Source organism: Chelonia mydas, chromosome 1 (genome assembly GCF_015237465.2).
Source record: "Chelonia mydas isolate rCheMyd1 chromosome 1, rCheMyd1.pri.v2, whole genome shotgun sequence".
NCBI classification, from domain to species: Eukaryota; Metazoa; Chordata; order Testudines; family Cheloniidae; genus Chelonia; species Chelonia mydas.
Window position 1 is genome coordinate 57202899 of NC_057849.1, and position 22378 is coordinate 57225276.

The following is a 22378-nucleotide window of genomic DNA, read 5'->3' on the forward strand; positions in this document are numbered from 1 at the left end:
TACCCCAGCTTTGTTAGCTGCTCGCAGCCTAAAGCTGTACGTCTTTCCAGGAAGAAGGTTGCTTACGGTGCATTCAACATCAGAACCTTGGTAAACCTCTCTGTGTTCATCCGTTTCCACAGAAGACATTTCCAGACCATAACAGGTAATAGGTGATCCACCATCTGCTTGAGGTGGTCCTAAAAAATAGGGAAAAGGTTTATATGGTTTTAAAAATATATCAGCACATTTTGATTTCTCAGGCTATATCTACACTATAGACTTCTGCCAGCTTTGCTATGTCAGTTAGGGGTGTGAAGAGGTGTGATCTCTGACTGACACAGCTGTGCTGACAGAAGTCCTTAGCGTAGATGCAGCTATACTGGCAAAGCTGTACTTTTACCTCTACAGCTTGTTTTATTCGGGCAGGGGTGTTACTATACTAGTACAAAGCACAGCTTTGTTGATATAGCTGCATCCACACTTGGAGAACTTTGCTGGCATACTATACTGATATACCAACATTGGTAAAGCACACCTAGCATAGACTTGGCCCTATAGTCACAATAACAATTACCCCATCTCAGCTGAATTTCTTTTGCTCTTGGTCTACCCTGTAGTCTGGGAGCTTGGCCTGGACCAGGAAGCACTGCTGGTGTCTGCACCAGTAAAGAATCAGATACCTGTAAAGGAAAAATTGACAAAAGCCTTAATATAATTGGGGGCATTTTGACCTTACCTCAAAGAAAATGAGAATACTTTAAAACTACAAATAAATATAATAAATGTCATAAAAATCAGTTTCAGAGTAACAGCCATGTTAGTCTGTATTCGCAAAAAGAAAAGGAGTACTTGTGGCACCTTAGAGACTAACCAATTTATTTGAGCATAAGCTTTCGTGAGCTACAGCTCACTTCCGATGAAATGAGCTTTAGCTCACGAAAGCTTATGCTCAAATAAATTGGTTAGTCTCTAAGGTGCCACAAGTACTCCTTTTCTTTTTATAAAAATCAGTGAGGTAAAATATTGATAAATATTTCCATGCAGATCCAGGTTTAGGAGATCTACAAAAAGAGATCAAAAACCAGGGGACAGTAGGAAATACATACAATTTTTGCACTGCTGTAACTATGTCAATTAGGGATGTGACTTTTTTATTATTCATATAGTTATACTGGTACAAACCTAGTGTAAATATAGGTATGCCAGTATAAAGGTGCCTTGCACAAGTATAGTTTATGCCCCATCCCATAGAGGAATAAGCTGTATCAGTATGAACATTTTTATATGGGTATAACTGTGTCCATACTAGAGGTTGTACCACTTTAACTATCCCAGTATAGGTTTTGCTGTAAACAAGGCCTGAGAGAGAAGTAAGTAAAAATTGTTACCAAAAAGTAGCAACGCTTTTTTTGATAGCAAAGTTGAATTGTCCACTTTTGCACTGCTTTGTATAATTAAATATGCAGTAAACATCCACCTCCAATTCGGGGGTGTGCACAGAAATGCACAGCATACCCCTTGTGCAGCACGGAGTCCCATTCCACACGAGTTCCCTGCATATGCTCAGGCAAGGGCAGACTAGAGGATCAGCGGTTGTGCCGATCTGCCAATGCACTGTTGCACAGGGATCAGAGGTGACTGCAGCACACTATTCTGAGGCTTGAGGGAACATTCATTCCCTGCCCCACCGTCACATGTATGTAGCCCTGCTATTTAGACTGGGTGCTAGAATGATGATTTGGCTCTTGGAGAAATGAATATTCACATTGCTGTGCTGAGTTAAACAGATATTTCTTTAAGGAAGTTTTATTGTTTCCAATAAATCACATCAGAAAAGTAGGGCAATTATATTGTCATGTTTTCTGTAAAGTTGAATAGCAGCTGGAATAAGTAAAACATTTGTTGACAGAGAAATATTCATATTTCATTTCTCTAAGAAATGGGAGCAGAAACTCTAAACTTTGGGCAAAATTTTCTGAAAATTTCTTGAGTCCCCAGTTATAGATACTTTATTACATATTGGTTGATTGATTATTCTACAACATTCAATGTTCCTAGCTTGACCATCAGACTTCCTTAAAGCTAAAGAGATTTTCCACAAGTATCACATTTATATATAAAATATCAGATGATATTACCGCACTCTGCCCTCCTTCCCCAGTACAGTATAGACGTAAGCGATAAGAGCAGCCTGGATGTAGTCGATCACACAAATGTTCCCTAGCAGCTCCACTGTATATTACATCCCAGTTGTTTCCTGAAAAGTTAAGAATTAGTGTGCAATGAACCAAGGTGCAATTTTCAGCATTTCAGTATCAGACATAACAGGTATCCTAACTTCACTAAGCAAACGTGTGTGTCGTTTGTCAGACAAATTCAAAGCTTGCTTCGAATTTCCTGGAAATGATCTAATTATCTCATGACGATAGTTTCCTAGACAAATTTGTGTACATTTGCTGAAGTGAAATATCTCCTTTATCTGGCATACCCATTAACTAAGATGTACAATTTGTATTTAATAAAGCAGTTTAAATGTGCTTACTGGTCTAGTAATAACATTATAACTAAATAGATGGAAGAAAAATAATAGACGAGCCCATGGAAAAGATACTTTAATTAAATCATATGTATTCATTTTACACAGCAAGTCTATACTTCCTAAAATTAAAGTCTGATAAAGCCAGCCTGATGCCTGAGCAGTAGGAAAGGGCTTGCAGCACCTGAGATAAAAAGAAGTTACCTACCCTTTGTAACTGGAGTTCTTTGAAATGTTTTATGAATCTGTAAACTCGGGGATCGTACTCTATGACTGGAAAATTGCTAACATAGTTCCTATTTTTAAGAAAGGGAAAAAATGTGATCTGGGAAACTACAGGCCTGTTAGTTTAACCTCAATTGTATGCAACGTTTTGGAACAAATTTTGAAAGAGAAAATAGTTAAGGCCTGTTTACCAGCAAGCCCAGGGATCGTCATGTGGCCTGCAACACCATGACATCTCTTTGGACTTGGGACCTGGATCGACGTACGGGTAGATCTGGATACCCCGACATCTGAGGTAAGCCGCTACTACCAACATGCACTTGGTAAACACCCTCGGTGCTGTCGTTAGTCTGAAAGGGAGGACCGCAAACTGGTAGCGGTCCGATCCCACCGTGAAGCGTAGGAAGTGCCTGTCCTTGGAAGATTGCTATATGAAAGTACGCGTTCTTCAAGTCGAGGATGGCATACTAGTCTCCTGGATCCAGGGAGGGGATGATGGAGGCCAGGGAGACCATGCAGAACTTCAATTTCTTTAGGTATTTGTTGAGGTCTCACAGGTCCAGGATGGGCCGTAGACTGCTCTTGGCCTTTGGGATTAAGAAGTACCGGGAATAGAACCCCTTGTTCCTGTATGCGTGAGGAACCTCTTCCACCGCACCCAGCTGCAGCAACTCTTTTACCTCTTGCATGAGGAGACTTTTGTGAGAGTGGTCCCTGAAGAGGGATGGGGAAGGAGGGTGAGAGAGGGGTAGAAAGAGGGTAGAAAGGAGGGTATAATCCTGTGCCACTGTATTGAGGACCCAGCGGTCCAAAGTTATGGTGGTCCATGCCGGGAGGAAAAAAGAAAGGCGGTTGGAGAAAGGTGGGAAAAATAGATCCAGGGTATAGTCTGGTAGGTAGCCCTTGGGTGCACCCTCAATATGCCCGCTTGCTCCCATGCTTAGTACTTGTCGAGCCTGCTTGGGCAGAGGCGGGTGGCGTTTTTAGCCCCTGCTCTTTTTGTGGGATGGCTCCTGCTGGGGTTGGCTCCCTTGGCCCTGAGATTGGCTGCGGGTTGAACCGCTTACGGACTGGACCAGGGACATACAGTCCTAGAGTCTTCAAGGTAGAGCAGGAGTCTTTTAATCCAGGCAGCTTGCTGTCCGTGTGCTCTGCAAACAGGGCCTGGCCGTCGAAGGGGAGGTCCCGCATCGACTGCTGAGCCTCAGTCAACAGGCCAGAGAGGAGCAGCCAGGATGCCCGTCACATGGAGATGGCCGAGGCCATGGTGCAAGCCGTCGAGTCCGCTGCATCTGAGGCTGGCTGCTTGGAGGGCCGCTCTGGCCGCAGCCGTGACCTCCTTGAAGATCGCCCACAATTCCTTCCTGGACCCTTCGGGAAGGGAAACATCAAACTTGGCCGTGGCCTGCCAAATATTGTAATTGTCACAGCCAAGGAGGGCTTGGTGGTTGGTCACTCTCAGTTGAAGGCTGGAAGACTAATACATTTTTCGCCCGAACAGATCCAATCTCTTTGAGTCTTTATTTTTGGGCTTGGGCCTGGGTTGCCCCTGCCTCTCCCTTTGATTAACAGCCTCAACTACGAGAGAGTTTGGGGCCGAGTGGGTGTAGAGATACTCGTGGTCTTTAGCTGGCACAAAGTATTTACGTTCAGCCCTTTTTGCAGTGGAGGGCAGGGAAGAGGGAGTTTGTCACAGGACATTAATAATTTTTGATACCCCTTCATGTAGGGTCAAAGCCACGCTACAAGTGCCGTGGAGCAGAGGACATCAACTACGAAGTCCGATGGCTCCTCTAGCACTTCCGCCTGGAGCCCCAGGTTGGAGGCAACCCTCTTCAATAGTTCCTGATGAGCCTTAGCATCATCTTGTGGAACTGCGTGAGTGGGACCCGTGATGGCTTCGTCTGGCAACAATGAGGACAAAGCTGGTTCTGTGAGAGCCACATGTCCCCCCACCATGTCCCCTGGTGGTCAAGCAGGCTGTTCCCCTGTCTCCTCATGGGCCTGGGGGTCCTGCCTTCCAGGGCCTCTGCCTCTGCTGGAGTGAGGGTTGCTGAGGCTGATGGCCTATCTGAGGCCCCCTGTCACCGTCCGGACTGTCTGCGAGGGCTGGGGAAACCCCCAAGGGTTCCAGGCTACTGCCGGCCACTGGCCTTGGAGCCACGGGGTCAGTTGCGGTGCCGACGATGTAGACAGTACCGCCAGTGCCGGGGCTTGTCCCACTATCAAGGACTCCTGCTCAGTTCCGGAGCCAGAATGGTCGCTGCCAGGCGACCATGATCGAACGGACCAATGTTTCTTCGCTGTGCCTTGACATAGACCTGACCGACCGAGATGAGTCCCTCGCATGGGAACTTGGGGACCATTGGTGTTCGGTGGATCGGCATCAGTAATCTGTTGATCTTCTTCTCATGCTGCTCGACTGCTACTGGGACGTGGAACGGGATTGGGAGCTGGAGCAGGCTGGTCGTCAGGAGGATCTCCCCGACTGCGGGGATCCGCGTCTTGGCGATGGGTGTCGGTGACCGCATTCAAACAATGGTTCACATGACCAGTGCCACAGCCTTGGAAACACGAAAGGCTGGTTTCGATGCTCTTGCCAGGGGCAAGTGCCTCGGTAGGTCTGAGTCAGGTTAGTGGCAAGCCACGCCTCGAATCCCGCTGTCGGTGCCCAGGGTCCGGAGACCGAAGAGGGCTTTGTTGAGCCTGACTCCCTGCTTTCAAGGCTTGATGGCTCTGAGCAGGACATTCCCCACAGTAGGGTACAGTACCGCTGAGGTGGGGACACATGGTAAGGTCCCAAAGTGGGTTTACCCTTAGACCTGGGTACCACTGGAGTCGGTGTGGGTGGCACCAGTAGTGTCAGGATCTCCTTTGTTGCCTGCAGGGCCTCGGGTGTCAACAGGACATCTAGATAATGGAGGCCCTCATCAATGTCTGGGATGGCAGGCATGGTATGGGATGGGCTGGACAGCCCAAATTGAACTGGGGCCTGACTCCCTGACGGGGGTGTTGAGCCGCCCAGCACCGGTCTCTCCTCTGGCCCTGTCCTTTCCCTTATGGGAAGTAGGAGATCTTCCCCTTGTGGTTCTCTTCAGCTTCTTGGTCAGAGCTGGGGAGGGGGATTGGTGCTGGCTCAAAGACGGTGCTGTGGGGCGCTCTGCACCAACGCTGTGGTGCTCGGGGCCAAGTCGGACCTCTGCTCTGGTGCCAGGGTCAGCACTGACTCCATCAGGAGCGCCCTGAGATGGATGCTTCTCCCACTTTTTGTTCGGGGTTTGAAGGATTTACAGATGTGACACTTGTCGCTTATATGTCCTTCACCTAGACACCTCAAACAACTAGCATGTGAGTCGCTGATGGGCACAGGCCACTTACAAAGATCACAGGGCTTAAAGCCTAGGGACTGGGGCATGCCCTGTCCCTAGGCTGAGTCCCGTCCGAGACCGACTAAACTAGAACTAAGCCTAAGGGAACTATTAACTATTATACAACTATTTTATAGGAAACGTTCAGAAGAAACACTGAACAAAATGCAATGCTAGCTGAAGCAGCAGATGTTCCAGAACCGTCACTGGCGGCAAGAAGAAACTGAGGGTGGGGGGAGCCGGCAGCACCCCTTATACTGCGGTATGTGCATGCTACTCCAGGGGGCACCAGAGCTGGTCCTCTACAGATATCACTGAGGGAAAAACTTCCAGCACCGGTGCATGTGGCAAGCCACACACACACCTAATGTGGAATGGACATGAGCAAGCACTCGAAGAAGAACATGTGTTTAAGTCTACTCCAGTTGTCTACAATGGAACTTAAAAGCCATGCTTCAGTGCCCTTCCAGAACAGGGATGCTTTCCTGAACTTGGATCATAGTGATGTCTTAGCCTGAACCACACTACACACACCTAGCTATAAACTAAGGGTAAAAACAGTTGTTATTCCAAAAGTGCTCTGCATCATTTTCCCCATTTAATGATGGTAAACGCAACAGTAATGTTATTAACAAAAAGCTCAGTCAAAAGAAAAGTGTCAACTCTGGTTGATCTCTGCCATGAACCAAGGGTACTATGTGGTCTTATCTGTAATTTGGCCATCCACATAGAACGCCTGTAATACGAGGATTAAATTTGGGCCATCTCTTTAGACAGAATACGATACAACATACAGCCTAGTAATTACAACTTGCAAGAGTACATACATTCAGAAAAGAGTACATACATTCAGAAAAACAGAGTGCCTTTTAGTGCCTTTCATTTTTCTATTATAGCAGTTCCCAGAGGTGCCAACCATCTAAGCATACAAAAACAGTTCCTGCCCCATAGAATTTACAATCTACGGCATTTAAAAGGACTATCAGAGATATAACGAAATGCCAAAATCAGTGAACATCGTGCTGCATTTGAAAAATTCCTACATTAACTCTTACCATTTAAGCCTTCAGAAATCTCCACGACATATTTAGTTATTGCTGTCCCTCCATTGTCTTTTGGTGGATCTACCAAATATGAACAAAAAGTCAGGCAAAACACACTGTTCTGGACACTATTGTATTTACATGACATAGATAAACTTTCTGTGGAATATTTAAGGAAGTTAAGCTAGTGCCTAAGGCCCAGATTTTTAAAGGTATTTAGGCATTGCTCTGGTTGGCATTGCAAGTCCTAAATGACTTAGAAGCAGGACATAGGCTCTTAAGCACCTATGTCACTTTTAAAAATAAGATTTGGGCTCCTAAATCACTTGGTTTTACAATGCTGAGTGAAGCAATACTTTTAAAAGTCTGGGCCTAAGTGCTTTTCTGCTTAGGGAGGGACTTAAGCACATACTTAAGTACTTTGCTGAACTGGGGCCTTGTCGGGTTCCAGAAGACGTTGCTTTTTTTTAAAATGGAAAAACCAGATGTTAAGCAGATTTATTTTAATGACTAGGTCAGAGATTTAATTACTTAAATGTAGGGCTGTCAATTAATCACAGTTAATTCATGGGATTAACTCAAAAAAATTAATCGTGATTTAAAAAATTAATTGCAATTAATCGCAGTTTTAATCGCACTGTTAAATAGTAGAATACCAACTGAAATTTATTAAATATTTTCGTTGTTTTTCTACATTGTAAAATATATTGATTTAAATTACAACACAGAATACAAAGTGTACAGTGCTCACTTTATATTATTATTTTTATTACAAATATTTGCATTGTAAAAATTACAAACAAAAGAAATAGTATTTTTCAATTCACCTCAGACAAGTACTGTAGTGTGATCTCTTTATCGTGAAAGTGCAACTCACAAATGTTAATTTTTTTTGTTGCACTCAAAAACAAAACAATGTAATACTTTAGAGCCTACAAGTCCACTCAGTCCTACTTCTTGTTCAGCCACGCAAAGAGAAACAAGTTTGTTTACATTTATAGGAGATAATGCTGCCCGCTTCTTATTTACAATGTCACAATGTCATTTGAAAGTGAGAACAGGCATTCGCTTGGAACTTTTGTAGCTGGCATTGCAAGGTATTTACGTGCCAGATATGTTAAACATGCGTATGCCCCTTCATGCTTTGGCCACCATTCCAGAGGACATGCTTCCATGCTGATGATGCTTGTTAAAAAAAATGCGTTAATTAAACTAGTGACTCAACTCCTTGGAGAATTGTATGTCTTCTGTTCTGTTTTACCTGCATTCTGCCATATATTTCATGTTATAGCAGTCTCGGACGATGAGCCAGCACATGTTGTTCGTTTTAAGTACACCTTCACTGCAGATTTGACAAAAAGCAAAGAAGGTACTAATGTGAGATTTCTAAAGATAGCTACAGCACCGGACCCAAGGTTTAAGAATCTTAAGTGCCTTCCAAAATCTGAGAGGGTTGAAGTATGGAGCATGCTTACAAAAGTCTTAAGAGCGCAACACTCTGATGCAGAAACTACAGAACCTGAACCACCAAAAAAGAAAATCAACATTCTGCAGATGGCATCTGACTCAGATGATGAAAATGAACATGTGTCAGTCCGCACTGATTTGGATCGTTATCAAGCAGAACCCATCATGCATGCATGCATGATGTCCTCTGGAATGGGAGCTAAAGCATGAAAGGACATACGAATCTTTAGCACATCTGGCACGTAAATATCTTGCGACGCCGGCTACAACAGTGCCATGCGAACGCCTGTTCTGACTTTCAGGTGACATTTGTAAACAAGAAGAGGGCAGCATTATCTCCTGCAAATGTAAACAAACTTGTTTGTCTGAATGATTGGCTGAACAGGAAGTAGGACTGAGTGGACTTGTAGGCTGTAAAGTTTTACATTGTTTTGTTTTTGAATGCAGGTTTTATTTGTACGTATTCTACATTTGTAAGTTCAACTTTGATGATAAAGAGAGACTGAACTATAGTACTTGTATTGGGTGAACTGAAAAATACTATTTCTTTTGTTTTTTACAGTGCAAATATTTGTAATAAAAATAAATATAAAGTGAGCACTGTACACTTTGTATTCTGTGTTGTAATTGAAATCAATATAGTTGAAAATGTAGAAAACATCCAAGATACTTAAATAAATGGTATTCTATTATTGTTTAACAGCGTAATTAATCACATGATTAATCACAAATAATTTTTTTAATCATGTGATTAATCACGATTAATTTTTTAATAGTTTGACAGCCCTACTTAAATGTGATAATTTAACAGCTGTTTGTTAAAATACTGTATGATAATACCACCATATCCTATCCTGTTTCACTGCGTGAATATGCTATTTAATTTTAATAAGCGTCCTGAGAATGTAAGAGACAATACAATAAAGTCACTGCAGTAAAAAAAAAAAGAGGATGTGTTCAAAATAGTATTTAGCATCTTGCATTTAATACAACATAATGCCTTTCATCCTGAATGATCCAATAGATTCTTATGATCAAATATAGGACTATAGTGGCCTACCACTAAAATGCAGCTACCGCTAAGGTGGAGGACAGGGTCAAGCAGACAACCAGCATTCAGCACATTGTGCAATAGGCAGGGAAGAGGAAACTTTGGCAGGGCACCAGAGCAAATCTGACAGATTCCATAGTGCTTTTTGTAAGAACCACATAGAGCAGAAGTGTCCGTTTTTAAAATACTTTTATTTGAAGGTCTCATTTGGAAAACATCCCCTTACTAAGCTACATGAACCTCAATTTATATGCCTCAAAAGGTAAGGCTACGATTTAGTCATGGAGGTCACAGAATCCGTGTACTTCTGCAACCTTCGTGACTTCAGCCTGCAGCGGTTGGGAGCTGCAGGGTCCCCTGTTGCCTGTGGGGGCAGGGAGCTGTGGGGTACCCCCGCTGCCTCTGGTGGCCCCCAGAGCTCCAAGCTGCCGCAAGCGGTCGGGGTACCCCACAGCTCCCGGCCACCGTGGAAACCCCGAGCTCCTGGCTGCTACGGGCCCCTGGAGCTGCAGACAGCGGGGGCCCCTGGAGCTCTGACACCCAACCCATAGTGGGGGTCCCCAGAGCTCCTAGCCCCCAGGCAGCTGCCCCGCTGCAGGCAGTGTAGGTACTTGCAGATCCCCATTTTGTCAGAGATACTTTTAGTAAAAGTCATAGACAGGTCATGGCTGCCATAAATTTTTCTTTATTGCCCATAACTTTTATTAAAAATATCCAAGACAAAATCTTAACCTTACTCATAGGTTGACAGATTGTGTGGGAATTTGTACCTTGACTTCAGGAAGCAAATATATTTCAACCTAGAGCTGTGTGAAGCTCTCATTAGAAAACCTGAAAGTATTCTTCACTGTGCTGGTTTTATTATAAACTCAAAGCTCAGCCCAGGTTCATCTGAAGGTTTGTGAACCTAGGTCCAGTTTTAAGCCAATTTATAGTTCTGCAATGAAATCTAGGCCAATTTATAGTTCTGCAATGAAACACATTCATTCATACATTTTCAACAGAAACCAGGTAAAACTGTAGTTTTGGTAAAGTTTCCCTTTAAGTCAGCTCAAATATAGGAACTCCAAGTTAAACCCAGGGACAGTAGTAGAGTGAGCCCAGGCAAACTGAAACCAAAAAAAATTTCCCATGAACCCTTGTGAACCAAAAAGGCTAAATTTCCCACAGCTCTGTTTCACACCTGATAGTTAGACTACTGTGGCATCCTCCTAAGTACGCTGAAGTCACTGGGTCAATATTCTGCTCTCGGTTACATTAGTGTTAATCCAGAAAAACTGCTGACTGCAGTAGTACTGAGAGCAGAATTTGTCATTCTCCACATACCAATGTACATAAATACAGAAGAAAGTATCAAAGTAGAACTGAACAAAAACTTTACCCCAAATTATTTTAAAACTTTGTGCATGAATTTTTCCTTTAACTGATGGTTTTGAAGGTACTCCAGGCTTGTCTGGGCAAGTAGTAAAGTCGACTACCTCACTTGGACTGCTTTTGCCTTCCAAGTTATAGGCAATGACCTGTAAAAAATATAAATATATCTCTATAAAAGTATTCTATAAACAGCATATGTACATTTTTGGTACTCTACAAGCTGCTAATGCTAAGTGTGTCTAAATCATTTATATATATGTTTAATTTATAGGTTATAAATCAGCAAAGGAAAGAATACTATCACACATTTTTGTATATTATACCATTCTCACATTCTTGAGGGATTTTAGTAGTCAACCACTTTACTGAAATGAAAAATGGCAAGAATTGACAGCAGGGAAATTTTAATATTTTAAAAAATAAAAATTAAAAAATTAGCATTTTATAACAGTTGTAAAGAAAACAAAAACCCCAACATTTTCAAATTCACATGACTAAAGTTAGGCTCCTAAATCTATATTCAAGGCATCTAAAAGTAGCCTGATGATAAGAGGCACTCAGGAAGCTGCTGCTTCCAGTGATTTTAATGGAATTCGTGGGTACTTAGTACTTTTGAAAGGCTCGCTACTTTTCTTTATGTGCCCAAGTATGAATTTAGGAATCTAATTATAGGTACAAAGGGTTGAAAATTTGGCCATAGTATTTTTGGTAGTCTTAGATACTTAGCGGTATTTTTTAAATAAATGATCCTTAAATACAAATATAAACTGCATATGTACAGAGGCAATTTCTTAAACTGCAGATACATCAGGCAGTTAATATTCAACTACAGTAAACGTAAAAAGCAGTTAGATCACATTATGGTTGCTGGTCAAATTTTATATCTGAAAAAAAATTAAAATTAGAGCTACACAAAACTATATTAAACTACGGACTTCACATTTTTCAACCCATTAGTTTGAAAATAGCCTTCAAGCCCACCCTTCTCATTCTTCCCCCATGACTTTCAGGTCACCACAAACACTTACATATATATTATATAGCCTCAAAAATAAAACTACATTGGAAGCATCCATACAATAGCAACCGATACAGAAGTTTGGACATTATACAAAATTTTACTTATTCTACTGAAGGAAACTGAAGTACTAAAATTTGGATCACAATATGTTCCCCACTGTAGTAAAAATAATTTTGTATGATTAGTTTAATAAAATATTGAAAAAATGTGACATTTTAATAAAAGCAAAACATTATAAAATAGAGTACTTGAGACACCATAGTCCTTGTCTTTTTATACTTTTTTCTTTTAAGAAAGTAGCTACAGGAGTAAAAAGTAGGAAATTTAAAAAGTGACTGCACTAATAACTGGTGCCAACAAAAGCAAGGAAGTTATTAAATAAATCTGTCACACCATCTTTCCACGAGCTTAAGGAATGCTATTCCTACTCCTCCTAAACCTCTCCCATCTATAATGAAAACGAGAGACTTGATTAACACAGCATTTACCAGTTGTACTGTGTGGGGGAACAAGAGCCTCTTCTATTTAAAAATGGTTCAGTTAAACAAAATAGGGTATGAAATTTGTGTCATATAATATGTTCTTAGAGCAATATTGTGCTATCAAATCCCCACAGATCTATCTCCATGAAGTGTTTTAAGTGTTGCCATCTTAAATAGATATGCAACTGCTGGGGAACCAACTTTATACTATTTTGGGGATATCCTGCTCAAAACAATGCATGACTAATGCATTCCCACACCTGGCCCGTCATAATTTTTTTTAACTGTTGTAGAATCACTTGTTAAAATGATTAGGCCAACATATTCTACAGTGAGTACCCTGAAGTTTGCGTCCTAAAATCTTTTCAGGTTCCTAAATAAGGGGCGTAATTTTCAGCAGTCTCAAGCAACAAGCAGTTCTTACTGTAATCAAGGGAATGCCCTATGTAAATTATAAACTGGAGATTTCAAAATGTATTGAAAAAGTATTACTTCTGCTAAAAGATCAAATAGCTTTCCCCCTCATATTACAGAGAAGGGATGCTCTCCTTGGGCAGCACTCGTTTCTTACCAATAAATGCATGAAGTGATATTTTAAGTTCATCCAAACAGTACTTTAGAAAAGTATCAGTAAGTGTGTTACCAGTTTGTTTCATCACAGAAACCAACTGTAAAAAACAGCTGCTAACACTGAGCAATTTTGCAACGAATAAAACCAAAATAATCCGAAGAATCTTACCCTAAATTTATACTTTGTGCTACGTCTAAGATTCTTCACTGTGCAGGTGAGATCATCTCCATCGTATTTTGGTTTGAAACCATATCCCTATAGAAGGAATAAAATATTAATACTTGAAATATATTTATAAACCAGACTATATATAGCAAAACTTGTATAATCTGAAACATAGTAATTTGTTAGGCTGCTTGGAGTAAAGTTTTTATTCTGTAAACAGATATTTTTGAGTCACCCTTCACCATTTGGGATGGAGGTGTACAATGGAAATAAGAGAATTATGATCAAAACGTTATAATAAAATCAAAATAAACCCCATCATCTTCTGACTATAAAACAGAAGTTCTAATGCAACAAAAGGGAAAAGGAGAAAATAATATGTAGCCAATATTGATCATACTAACATATATCTTTTGAGGGGAGGAGGGGAAATCATAGCAGGATTCATTGAAAAATGAAGGCAGATAAGCTGAAATGATTGTCAAGGGGAACAAGTTCCACACCATAGGGACTTTTGCCCGGATCCTTCAAGGATTTATGCATGTACTTGACTTTCTATTCAATAATACTGCTCATGTGTACAAAGCTAAAAAATGTTTATGTCTTTGCAGTATCAGGGCTTAACAGCAAAAGCATAACTGATAAGGATGGTTGTTTGACATAACAAAAGAAAGGAAAACAAAATGCAATGTAAAAGCAAGTCATAATTTTCATTTAAGAGGAAGGAAAAGTCATGACAAATGATGTTTCAGTATTAACAGTTTTTCCTTGGAAATTATGCGAAATCAAGTAAATAACCTTAATTTACAATAAAAATGGTTTAATTTTAAAATGATTGTTTAAAATTGTTTAAAAGCCCATACTCTACTATATAGAGCCAAATTTGTAAAAATTAATGGAGGTGGCTTATTCAGAAGGGGACTGATGGGAGTGGCAAATGCCATAACTTTTTTATATAACAGTCTCTTGAAAGACCACAAGCCCAAGATTCTTTTATGTAAGGTTCCTTACCACTGCTTTGGCTGTGTAAAGGGGCCTTGTAGTGGGCATTAATGCAATTTCCTTTGTGGCCACTTTACACTGCCAGAATGGCCTTACTGTAAATGAAAATCAGGTTCATGATTTGTATAACAATTATCATGGAAGTCATATAGATGAGGCTAAAACTGAAGACTGCAACCATAGACAAAGAGAACTGCATGGGCAGATCTCTGTGCCTGTGTGGTTCTCTTTCCAGGGCTTGGGCCTTAGCCAGGAGCAACAACCATTAAGGGACTTAAAACCAGAAGGGTCAACTTAATCTGCTACTTTATCTATAGCCAATGCAAGGGATGCTGAAGTGTAAGACAGTGATCAAATGTGCTGAATTTGTTCATGAAAAGCATTGCTGAGAGGCATGCCAAAAGAAAATAACCAATTGCCTCATGGTCAAGACTGTATGATTAGCTGTTGCAGTCATCATGGTATAAATAAGATACAGCCTGTATAAGTTGCACAAACTAAGACACTTTCATACCATCTCTGACATGGTTTTCCACAGAAAGGATGTGCTCAAAACTGACACCAATTACTTGCTCATTACTTACAAATACATCCCTTTAACAAGCAGGGATACAAAGAAAGTGAGAACATCCTTCCAACAATGCCCTCTTACTTGTTAGCAAGACTCATCCCTTTGCAGCATTGAGGATGAGGTATATTCTTGCCAAGGCCAAAGCCTAATTTGCAGCGTCCATAAGGCAAGAGATACATGAATGTTTAACATTAGAATATAATTTCATTAAAATGGAAGGACATTATTAAACATTTCAATTTTATTTACTGATATCACCTAACCATTACTAAAAAACCTTGCTGACTATAAAAATCACAACTGCACACTAATTTCTGTAGTGAATGTTTTTTGCAGATATTTCCCCAATTTCGATTTTATTATATGAAATTTACCTTCTCCCTCTGCATGTACTATAAATATAATAAAAACACCCATAAGTCTCATTAGAACAACATCACATCCCCAACAGAAGATCCTGTCAATGGCAAGTGTTGTTATTACACTGAGATACTATTAAGTGTGCTGAAACATTCATTTATGGTCTCTTCACTTATTTAGAATATTTATTTCACACTTACTGAGGTCTCATCCTCCATCTCTAAAATGTAAGAGATTCCTTCATCTGTTGGTGTTCCTGAGGGTTTAGTCCACTGTAAGGATAACCAGGTAACTCCAGCTTTAATCAGCATAGGACTGGCTGGCATTGACGGGGCAGTGCCTGAGGTATGATACTGGACTTCTTCACTAAAACCACTGTTTTGAAACAAACAGTATGTAAACTAAATAGGATGAAGTAGGAACAAGAATAATATGGAATTGCTATACAACAGTTTCAGGCCAATTTGTCAGACATGCACATCACTGGTAATTGCATGTTGGAACATGCAGTTGACCATCCTGTACAAACAAATTGTGCCTGTGTGTGTAACTCATGTTAATACAGGTTATACATGCCCATATTTGAATGTTTGGCCTGGAATTAATATACATATTTGTTAACAAAACAGACCAAGAACACAATTTGTTTTTTAAAATCCACTTTGAACAGTCATAATTTGCGCAGCAGTTAAGTCTGTAAAACACTTGTACGTTTATGTATTTTATCCAACTAATGCCAAAGCTTGTTCTTTCCACCTCTGGCCTGCACTGTTTTCCTTTGTCCAAGATTTAATAAAAAAACAAACAAACAAATTCATTTTGCTCCCTAACCAGCTACCCGTGCAAACACTTGTACGCTTCTAAGTGAGCCTACTACTTATCAAGCATTAGTTTTCCAGGAGTCCAGAAAAATGGGACCAGTAAAGTCTCTCTGAAAGCTAAGTTTCCTGTGGAATTGGCAATATAAAATTTGTATTTTGTAATAAATGAAAATACAGTGTAGACCACCTACTAATCTGGCAAAGCCTGATTTGTCAGCCTTACCTGATATATCTTTGGGTAGCCTTATCTGGAGACAAAAGGCAAGTAAAGGGTACAGGAAAGAACGAGAGACATTAGGAAATAGAATCATTAGGGAGGGATGCAAGAGTGAATATTAGGGAGCCTAGAAAATATAGTTCTCTGTGTGGTTTATGCAACAGAGGTAGCAACCTAACAACTTTGATTTCAAAACTTGGATTTCTTCTACATTGCCTGGACTATCTGGGTCTTTTTAAAGTGGAATCCATCATGATACCATTCAATTTCCCTGCACATGTGCACTTTTGTTTTTTATGTTCTCAGACACATTATAATGATGTGACTACTACAAAACAAAAAGTTGTGATCTTTTGGTATAACAGATGGGCCATAATTTCACTAAGGTTTTTTTTTTAACAATTAAAAACTAAAAGACAACATGTCATAAAAGCTTCTACAAAGGCAGCATGCAAACCAGATCTTGAGAATTACTATATAATGAACACAAAACAAGATGGAACTTTTCTAATTTTGGGGACGGTATTAATTTTTGTACTTGCACTAAATCAGTAGTAAGAAAGTGCCAGGAACTGAGATGTGTAGATCATTATGTTAGTTACTTCAAAACAAACAAACCCAAATCTACATCTAGATATGCTAAATGCATGGAGTGAATGGAAAGGCGTCATGACCCCGCAGATCTTGAGGCTGGGGTCCACAGGATTGCCGGTTGACAGTTGACTCCCTGCTCCCACCCAGCATATTGCTACTAACCAACCAAGCAGAGAAACCATGAAAACAAAAGCTACAACAGGGAGGCCTCCATGGGTCCTGATTGGAGGAACACCAGGATCTCTGATTGGTAAGGGCTTCCTATTTAAAACTAAAGAGAGGCACAAGAAGTTGTCCACACAACTGTGCTCTACCTGGCTGCTACATCAGACCCTGGCTTCTTGCTTGATTCCTGGTTCCTGCTTCTCTGCCTGGACTCCAGGTTCCTGCCTTGCTACTGATTCTTGCCTCTTGTCTCCAAATCTGGCTCCGATCCTTGGCTTGACTCTCTGTGACTCTGACCCTTTGCTTGACTCCCAACCTCAACTCCTGCTCCACACAGATTACCCAGCCACCTACATTCCGGCCCCAACAAAAGGGCAGATAACAGACCCGTCTACCCACCACTAATGCCAAAATACCTAAGCAGTCACCCAATGAGTAGATCTAACGAATGGGTATGTTAAAACAAAATAAAGTGTTAATTTTAAAAAAATGTTCTTCATTTATTATTTTTACTCTCTGGGCGCAAACCAAAGCACACTGAAATCAATGGAAAGAGTCCCACTGACTCCAGTGGGCAATGGATCAGGCCCCAGACAATTCGCTCAGAAACTTCTTTTAGTTATTTCTTTCTGCTTCATTTTTGTACTTTTCCTATTTAGCAAACGGTTTTGTGCTGTGTTTTATATGCAGCTGAAATGAAGAATGGTTAATAACTTAAACACATATAGGACTTATAAAAACAGAACATTTATCTTTGGTCAGTAACATCATCTAGATGAAATTCTGCTCTCAGATGCCTAAAGTTCCCAACAATATTAATAAAAGACATCCTCAATCATACCTAGGGCAAAATTTGGCCCCTCCTCTTGTAAGAGCTCTCCTTAAACATTGTTTATTACTTAAACAGAACTATAAAGCCAGTAGTGTATTTTTAAGTCTATAAAACATGTGTTTAAAAATATTTAGAGAGTGATTAGTTTTAAAAGGATATACGTCCATACAGCATAATGCCCTCCACTAGCTTACAATACAGGAAATGTGAACTATATGTCCAGATATTCACAGATGGACTAAGAGGTGTTTTGCCTGTTTTTATTTTAATCTTCAAGATTTTATCGTAACTGTTTCGATGTAATGTTACCTATTAAAATTACTTCAAAATAAAGACTTCTCTGTTTTAAATCTTTTAAAATCAAAATGGTTTAATAACAGGAGCAATATATCGTATGTAGTGATAAGAAGCTCTAAGACGTTTAAGAGCATTCAATGATATGTCTTGTGCCTTATCACGTATATCAGGTGGGCATATAATATTTAATTACAGCAGCATTCTGTTATATATTGTTCCTACATACACATGAATGTGGACGTAGAGACATTGCATTGTTTATGTATATAACATGGGAATACTCACCTCATGCCCATGTCATTTTTGGCTGCCAGTCTAAAGGTGTACCCCATTGCTGGTGATAGTTTAGTAATTCTATACTGCTTCTGTTGGCCATAGTAACACTGACAAAACTCTCCATTTCCTTTTCCCTAAAAGGAATAATTAAAACTCATTATTTACACTGTTCATTAAACAAGCACATCTACTGATTAAAACAGTTTGCTAAATCTTGAAGAATGTTCATCCAATTAAACTCAAAACAAGCCAAGGATGCCATAAGAAGGTAAGTGTTATATCACATTTTTCTGAATACTGAACTCAAAATGCTGTTCTTACAGTCCTTCGCTCCACAGGGCTGATGAAGGAGGCTGTGCATGTTCTGCCCCACAGTCCACCTAACTCCTTTCCTGATAAGCCCTTAAGTGTCTAGGGGATGGGTTGGGAGACAGCTGAGCCATCCTTACACAAAGAAAGAGATCTTCACATGAAAATAACTCTCAGCTCACAGATCTTGGGCGGAAGAATTGTGCCACCAGAAAGGAAAAAGCCACCCTAAACAGTGACCCAATAACGTAAGTTTTAAGAGCCTCCTGATAATACTGGCATTTTCTATTCAGCAAGCAAAATTTGAGGAAATATAGTTGTATTTTTATATACCTCCCTAGGAATGAATTGTATATTACCAACACTTGCCTCAAAGATATAGGTCACAATTAAGGTTAACAATTTGGTCACAGAGGTTATGGATTCTGTGACTTTAACAGACCTCCACCTGTGACTTCTGCTTCCACCCCGCAGCGGCCAATGGGGCTCCAGCTGTCAGCCCCCTCTGTGGCTGACACGGCTCCAGCTGTCAGCGTCTCCCTGCCCCCTGTGCGGGGCTTCGTGTTCAGCCCCACGCTGCTGGGCTCTAGATTCCATGATTTATGGTTTATTGCCTGCACCCTACCCATACATTTTAATAAAAATCATATAGCAAACCTGCTTACCTCATCCCATTCTAAAAGATAATTGTGGATTTTAGAACCATTGTCACAAGATGTCTGCAACAAGAAAAGAATAAAATTAGGACATAATAGCAGGAGGACAAGATCACTTTAGGAAAATGGTAATGGACTAGAGACATTCATTTGTAGGTCACCTGTTCCAATCAAGTTAAGATCAGAGGTGACCAACTGTTCCCTGATGCTGGCTGTTTGAGGTTTCCCTCAACTCTCCTTTTTTTGGCAACACACACCTCTGAAAAATATTCTGGCAACAGTGTCAAATATCATCCTACAGCAATTTTCTGAAGAACTGTAGGGTTAGATAGGTATATAAAGGGTTACATTAGCTTATCTTAATGAAGGAAAATATATGTATTTTGTAGTTTAAGCCATGGGTTTTTAGCAGCTATGGGAAGGTCTTGAGGAAAAAAATATAATTGGCAAGTTACAAGGTAAGTTGTAAAAATGTTGAGCTCAATATGTTGTTAATAAGAGAAGAGAAGCATCTAATTATCACAACTGGTTATAACAGACAAAGAAAAGTTGTTTTGTGATATGATTAACTTATAGTGATGCCTAATACAGCAATGTTATCTTGAAGAAAGAGGCCCATCCATAAACTCTTGTCTACAGGCTTAAGAAAAGGGTCAATCCCAAACTAGCCAAAAAACTGTTTTTTAAGATAATAGTCAACATGACATCACTAGTTTCTTACATTGTATAAAAGATTCAGGCTTCCTAGGAGTATTTATCAGATCCTACCTAATGATGCTGAAGTAAATCAGGATGAGAGCGTTATTCCTGGGAAAAAGAAAAGGAGGACTTGTGGCACCTTAGAGACTAACGAATTTATTTGAGCATAAGCTTTCGTGAGCGCATCCGATGAAGTGAGCTGTAGCTCACGAAAGCTTATGCTCAAATAAATTTGTTAGTCTCTAAGGTGCCACAAGTACTCCTTTTCTTTTTGCGGATACAGACTAACACGGCTGCTACTCTGAAACCTGTCATTATTCCTGGGACTGATCCTTTTGTGAATATTCTCATCAAATGCTTATGAATGTTTGTTACTGTGTGGATGTGGTAATTGCTTATTATGTAGGCATTTAGACGTGTTCAGAGCAACTGTACAAATACCATTTGGCCTTTAGATTTAATAAAGGAATTTATGGTTGAATTGGTGATGTGGCAATACTATGTATTAATAAAATAATTCCAGCAAGAGCCAAACTACAGCCACAGAGATTTTCTTAGTGTGATGGCTGATGATCTTGCCTATTACATTTTCTTTACTACATTAAAAAAAACCCCTACAGATTATGACAGTCTTAACTTGTTCTTTTTCTGATTTTTGTGCATTTATCTTTGAATTCTGAAAAATGGCCAAAATACTCCTCCAGGCCTAAGAAAGTCCATAGGACAGGAACTCTTTTCCATAAGTGACTTACTGCCTACAAAAATTAGTTATACAACCCATTTTCTGCTGAAAACAGAGAATCAACATAAACTCAGTTAAATGCACAATAGTCTTTGTAAAATACATGTTGTAACAAATTAATTTGACAAAAATATACTGTACAGACACTGAAGTGCAAACAGAAATGGTTATGACTAAATTTTAACAAACAAAAATACTGCACATAAATAAGTCATTTTAAAGCAGTCCCTGTTTTAGATTTTGAAATACTCTGCAAATGACGAGACAAGTTCTTATTTAAATTTTAAAAGCTGAAACTTTAAGTGACATATCTATTTGTCCTCAACTCCACTTTTTACTTTAGCTGGATGTTACCGCTAAAATGATCAGCGGTGATTTAGTTAGCTATGTTGACACTTAAATTGCCCATTTTTAAGTTTCAGAGTGTGAACAATTCAACTGAGATTAACAGAGCAGTTTATGTTTCTTTAGGCTATTGGTTTGGAATGTCTGCAGTCTCACAAAGATAACACTTAGTTTATACTTGGGTTCATGTTTTCAGGATTCTCTTAACAACACTAAAATTTACAAATTTCTTTTTTAAACACAAAAGCTTAGATACTGAAGCATTCATTCGATAACAAATATTTTACAATGTAAATAGTTGCTTATGGTCACTGTGAAACAGACAGAAAAAAAGACACATAAAAAATGAACGCAGTAATAAAGTTTGAAAACATCCTTTAGGGTTGATTCAATACTTCATTACTCCTGAATACTGTAATTCCACACTTAAGGTTATACTGAGATTTGCACTTAAAGCAGGTATTAAATCTCATCCTGGGGTCATTTAAAACAAGTCTTACCTTCCATTGTAGAGTAAGAGAATTTTTGGTCCGGTTAGTTATCCTTGGAGGATTTGGAGTATCAGGTTCACAGCTCATTGTTGTAAAACTCTCAGCTTCTGAAGGGCTTCCCTTTATGCATTTGCATTCTGCTTGGACTCTAGAGTAGTAAAAGAGATCATTAACTTTTTGTTTCAGAATGTAAATATACAATTTCTGTAGAACCTGAATAATATTTTGAGTTTACAACATTCAAAAACAGCATATTCCCATCTCCTCCAAATGTTATAGTTAAAAGTAAATAATAAAAAAAGGTGGAAAATTTCTGCTCAATACAATTTATGCAAAGGAGAAGTGCAATATGCTGCTTTGGATATACATACACAGCGGCTCCCATCAGTCAACAATTACCCTCCCTATAGTTATATATGAGAAACCAGAGTTACCCTCTTGCAGTATACTGGATACCACTATGTGATAACCACAGGTAAAGGTAGACTTTTAATGGTGACCAATGTATACAAAAATAATAAATTATCCAAAGGTAAAAGTGTACGAAAACACTGAAATTTATCAGTCAACCTCCATGTTTTGTTTTTAGATACTAGCAGACTAATATTATGCACATTCCATAAATATGCAGTAAACTACAAGAACACTAAAAGCCAATTATTTTAAAAGGAGACATTATGAGATGTATTGATGCTCAGAATATCAGATACATGAAT

The 22378-nt window shown here is 39.7% G+C and overlaps 1 protein-coding gene across 9 annotated transcripts in view; it reads right to left on the reverse strand.

The window, feature by feature from the left end:
* The window catches only part of FNDC3A (fibronectin type III domain containing 3A), a 202150-nt gene that overhangs the window by 23975 nt on the left and 155797 nt on the right, over positions 1–22378 (reverse strand). For all 9 annotated transcript variants that reach the window (XM_037893504.2, XM_037893497.2, XM_043533044.1 and 6 more), the window contains 10 exons: positions 21672–21810; positions 19395–19448; positions 18430–18554; positions 15419–15593; positions 13289–13375; positions 11054–11192; positions 7167–7235; positions 2121–2239; positions 557–662; positions 4–179 (listed from right to left, as the gene is read on the reverse strand). In XM_037893504.2, the coding sequence (XP_037749432.1) occupies positions 4–179; positions 557–662; positions 2121–2239; positions 7167–7235; positions 11054–11192; positions 13289–13375; positions 15419–15593; positions 18430–18554; positions 19395–19448; positions 21672–21810 (1189 nt within the window). The remainder of the gene's footprint in view (positions 1–3; positions 180–556; positions 663–2120; positions 2240–7166; positions 7236–11053; positions 11193–13288; positions 13376–15418; positions 15594–18429; positions 18555–19394; positions 19449–21671; positions 21811–22378) is intronic.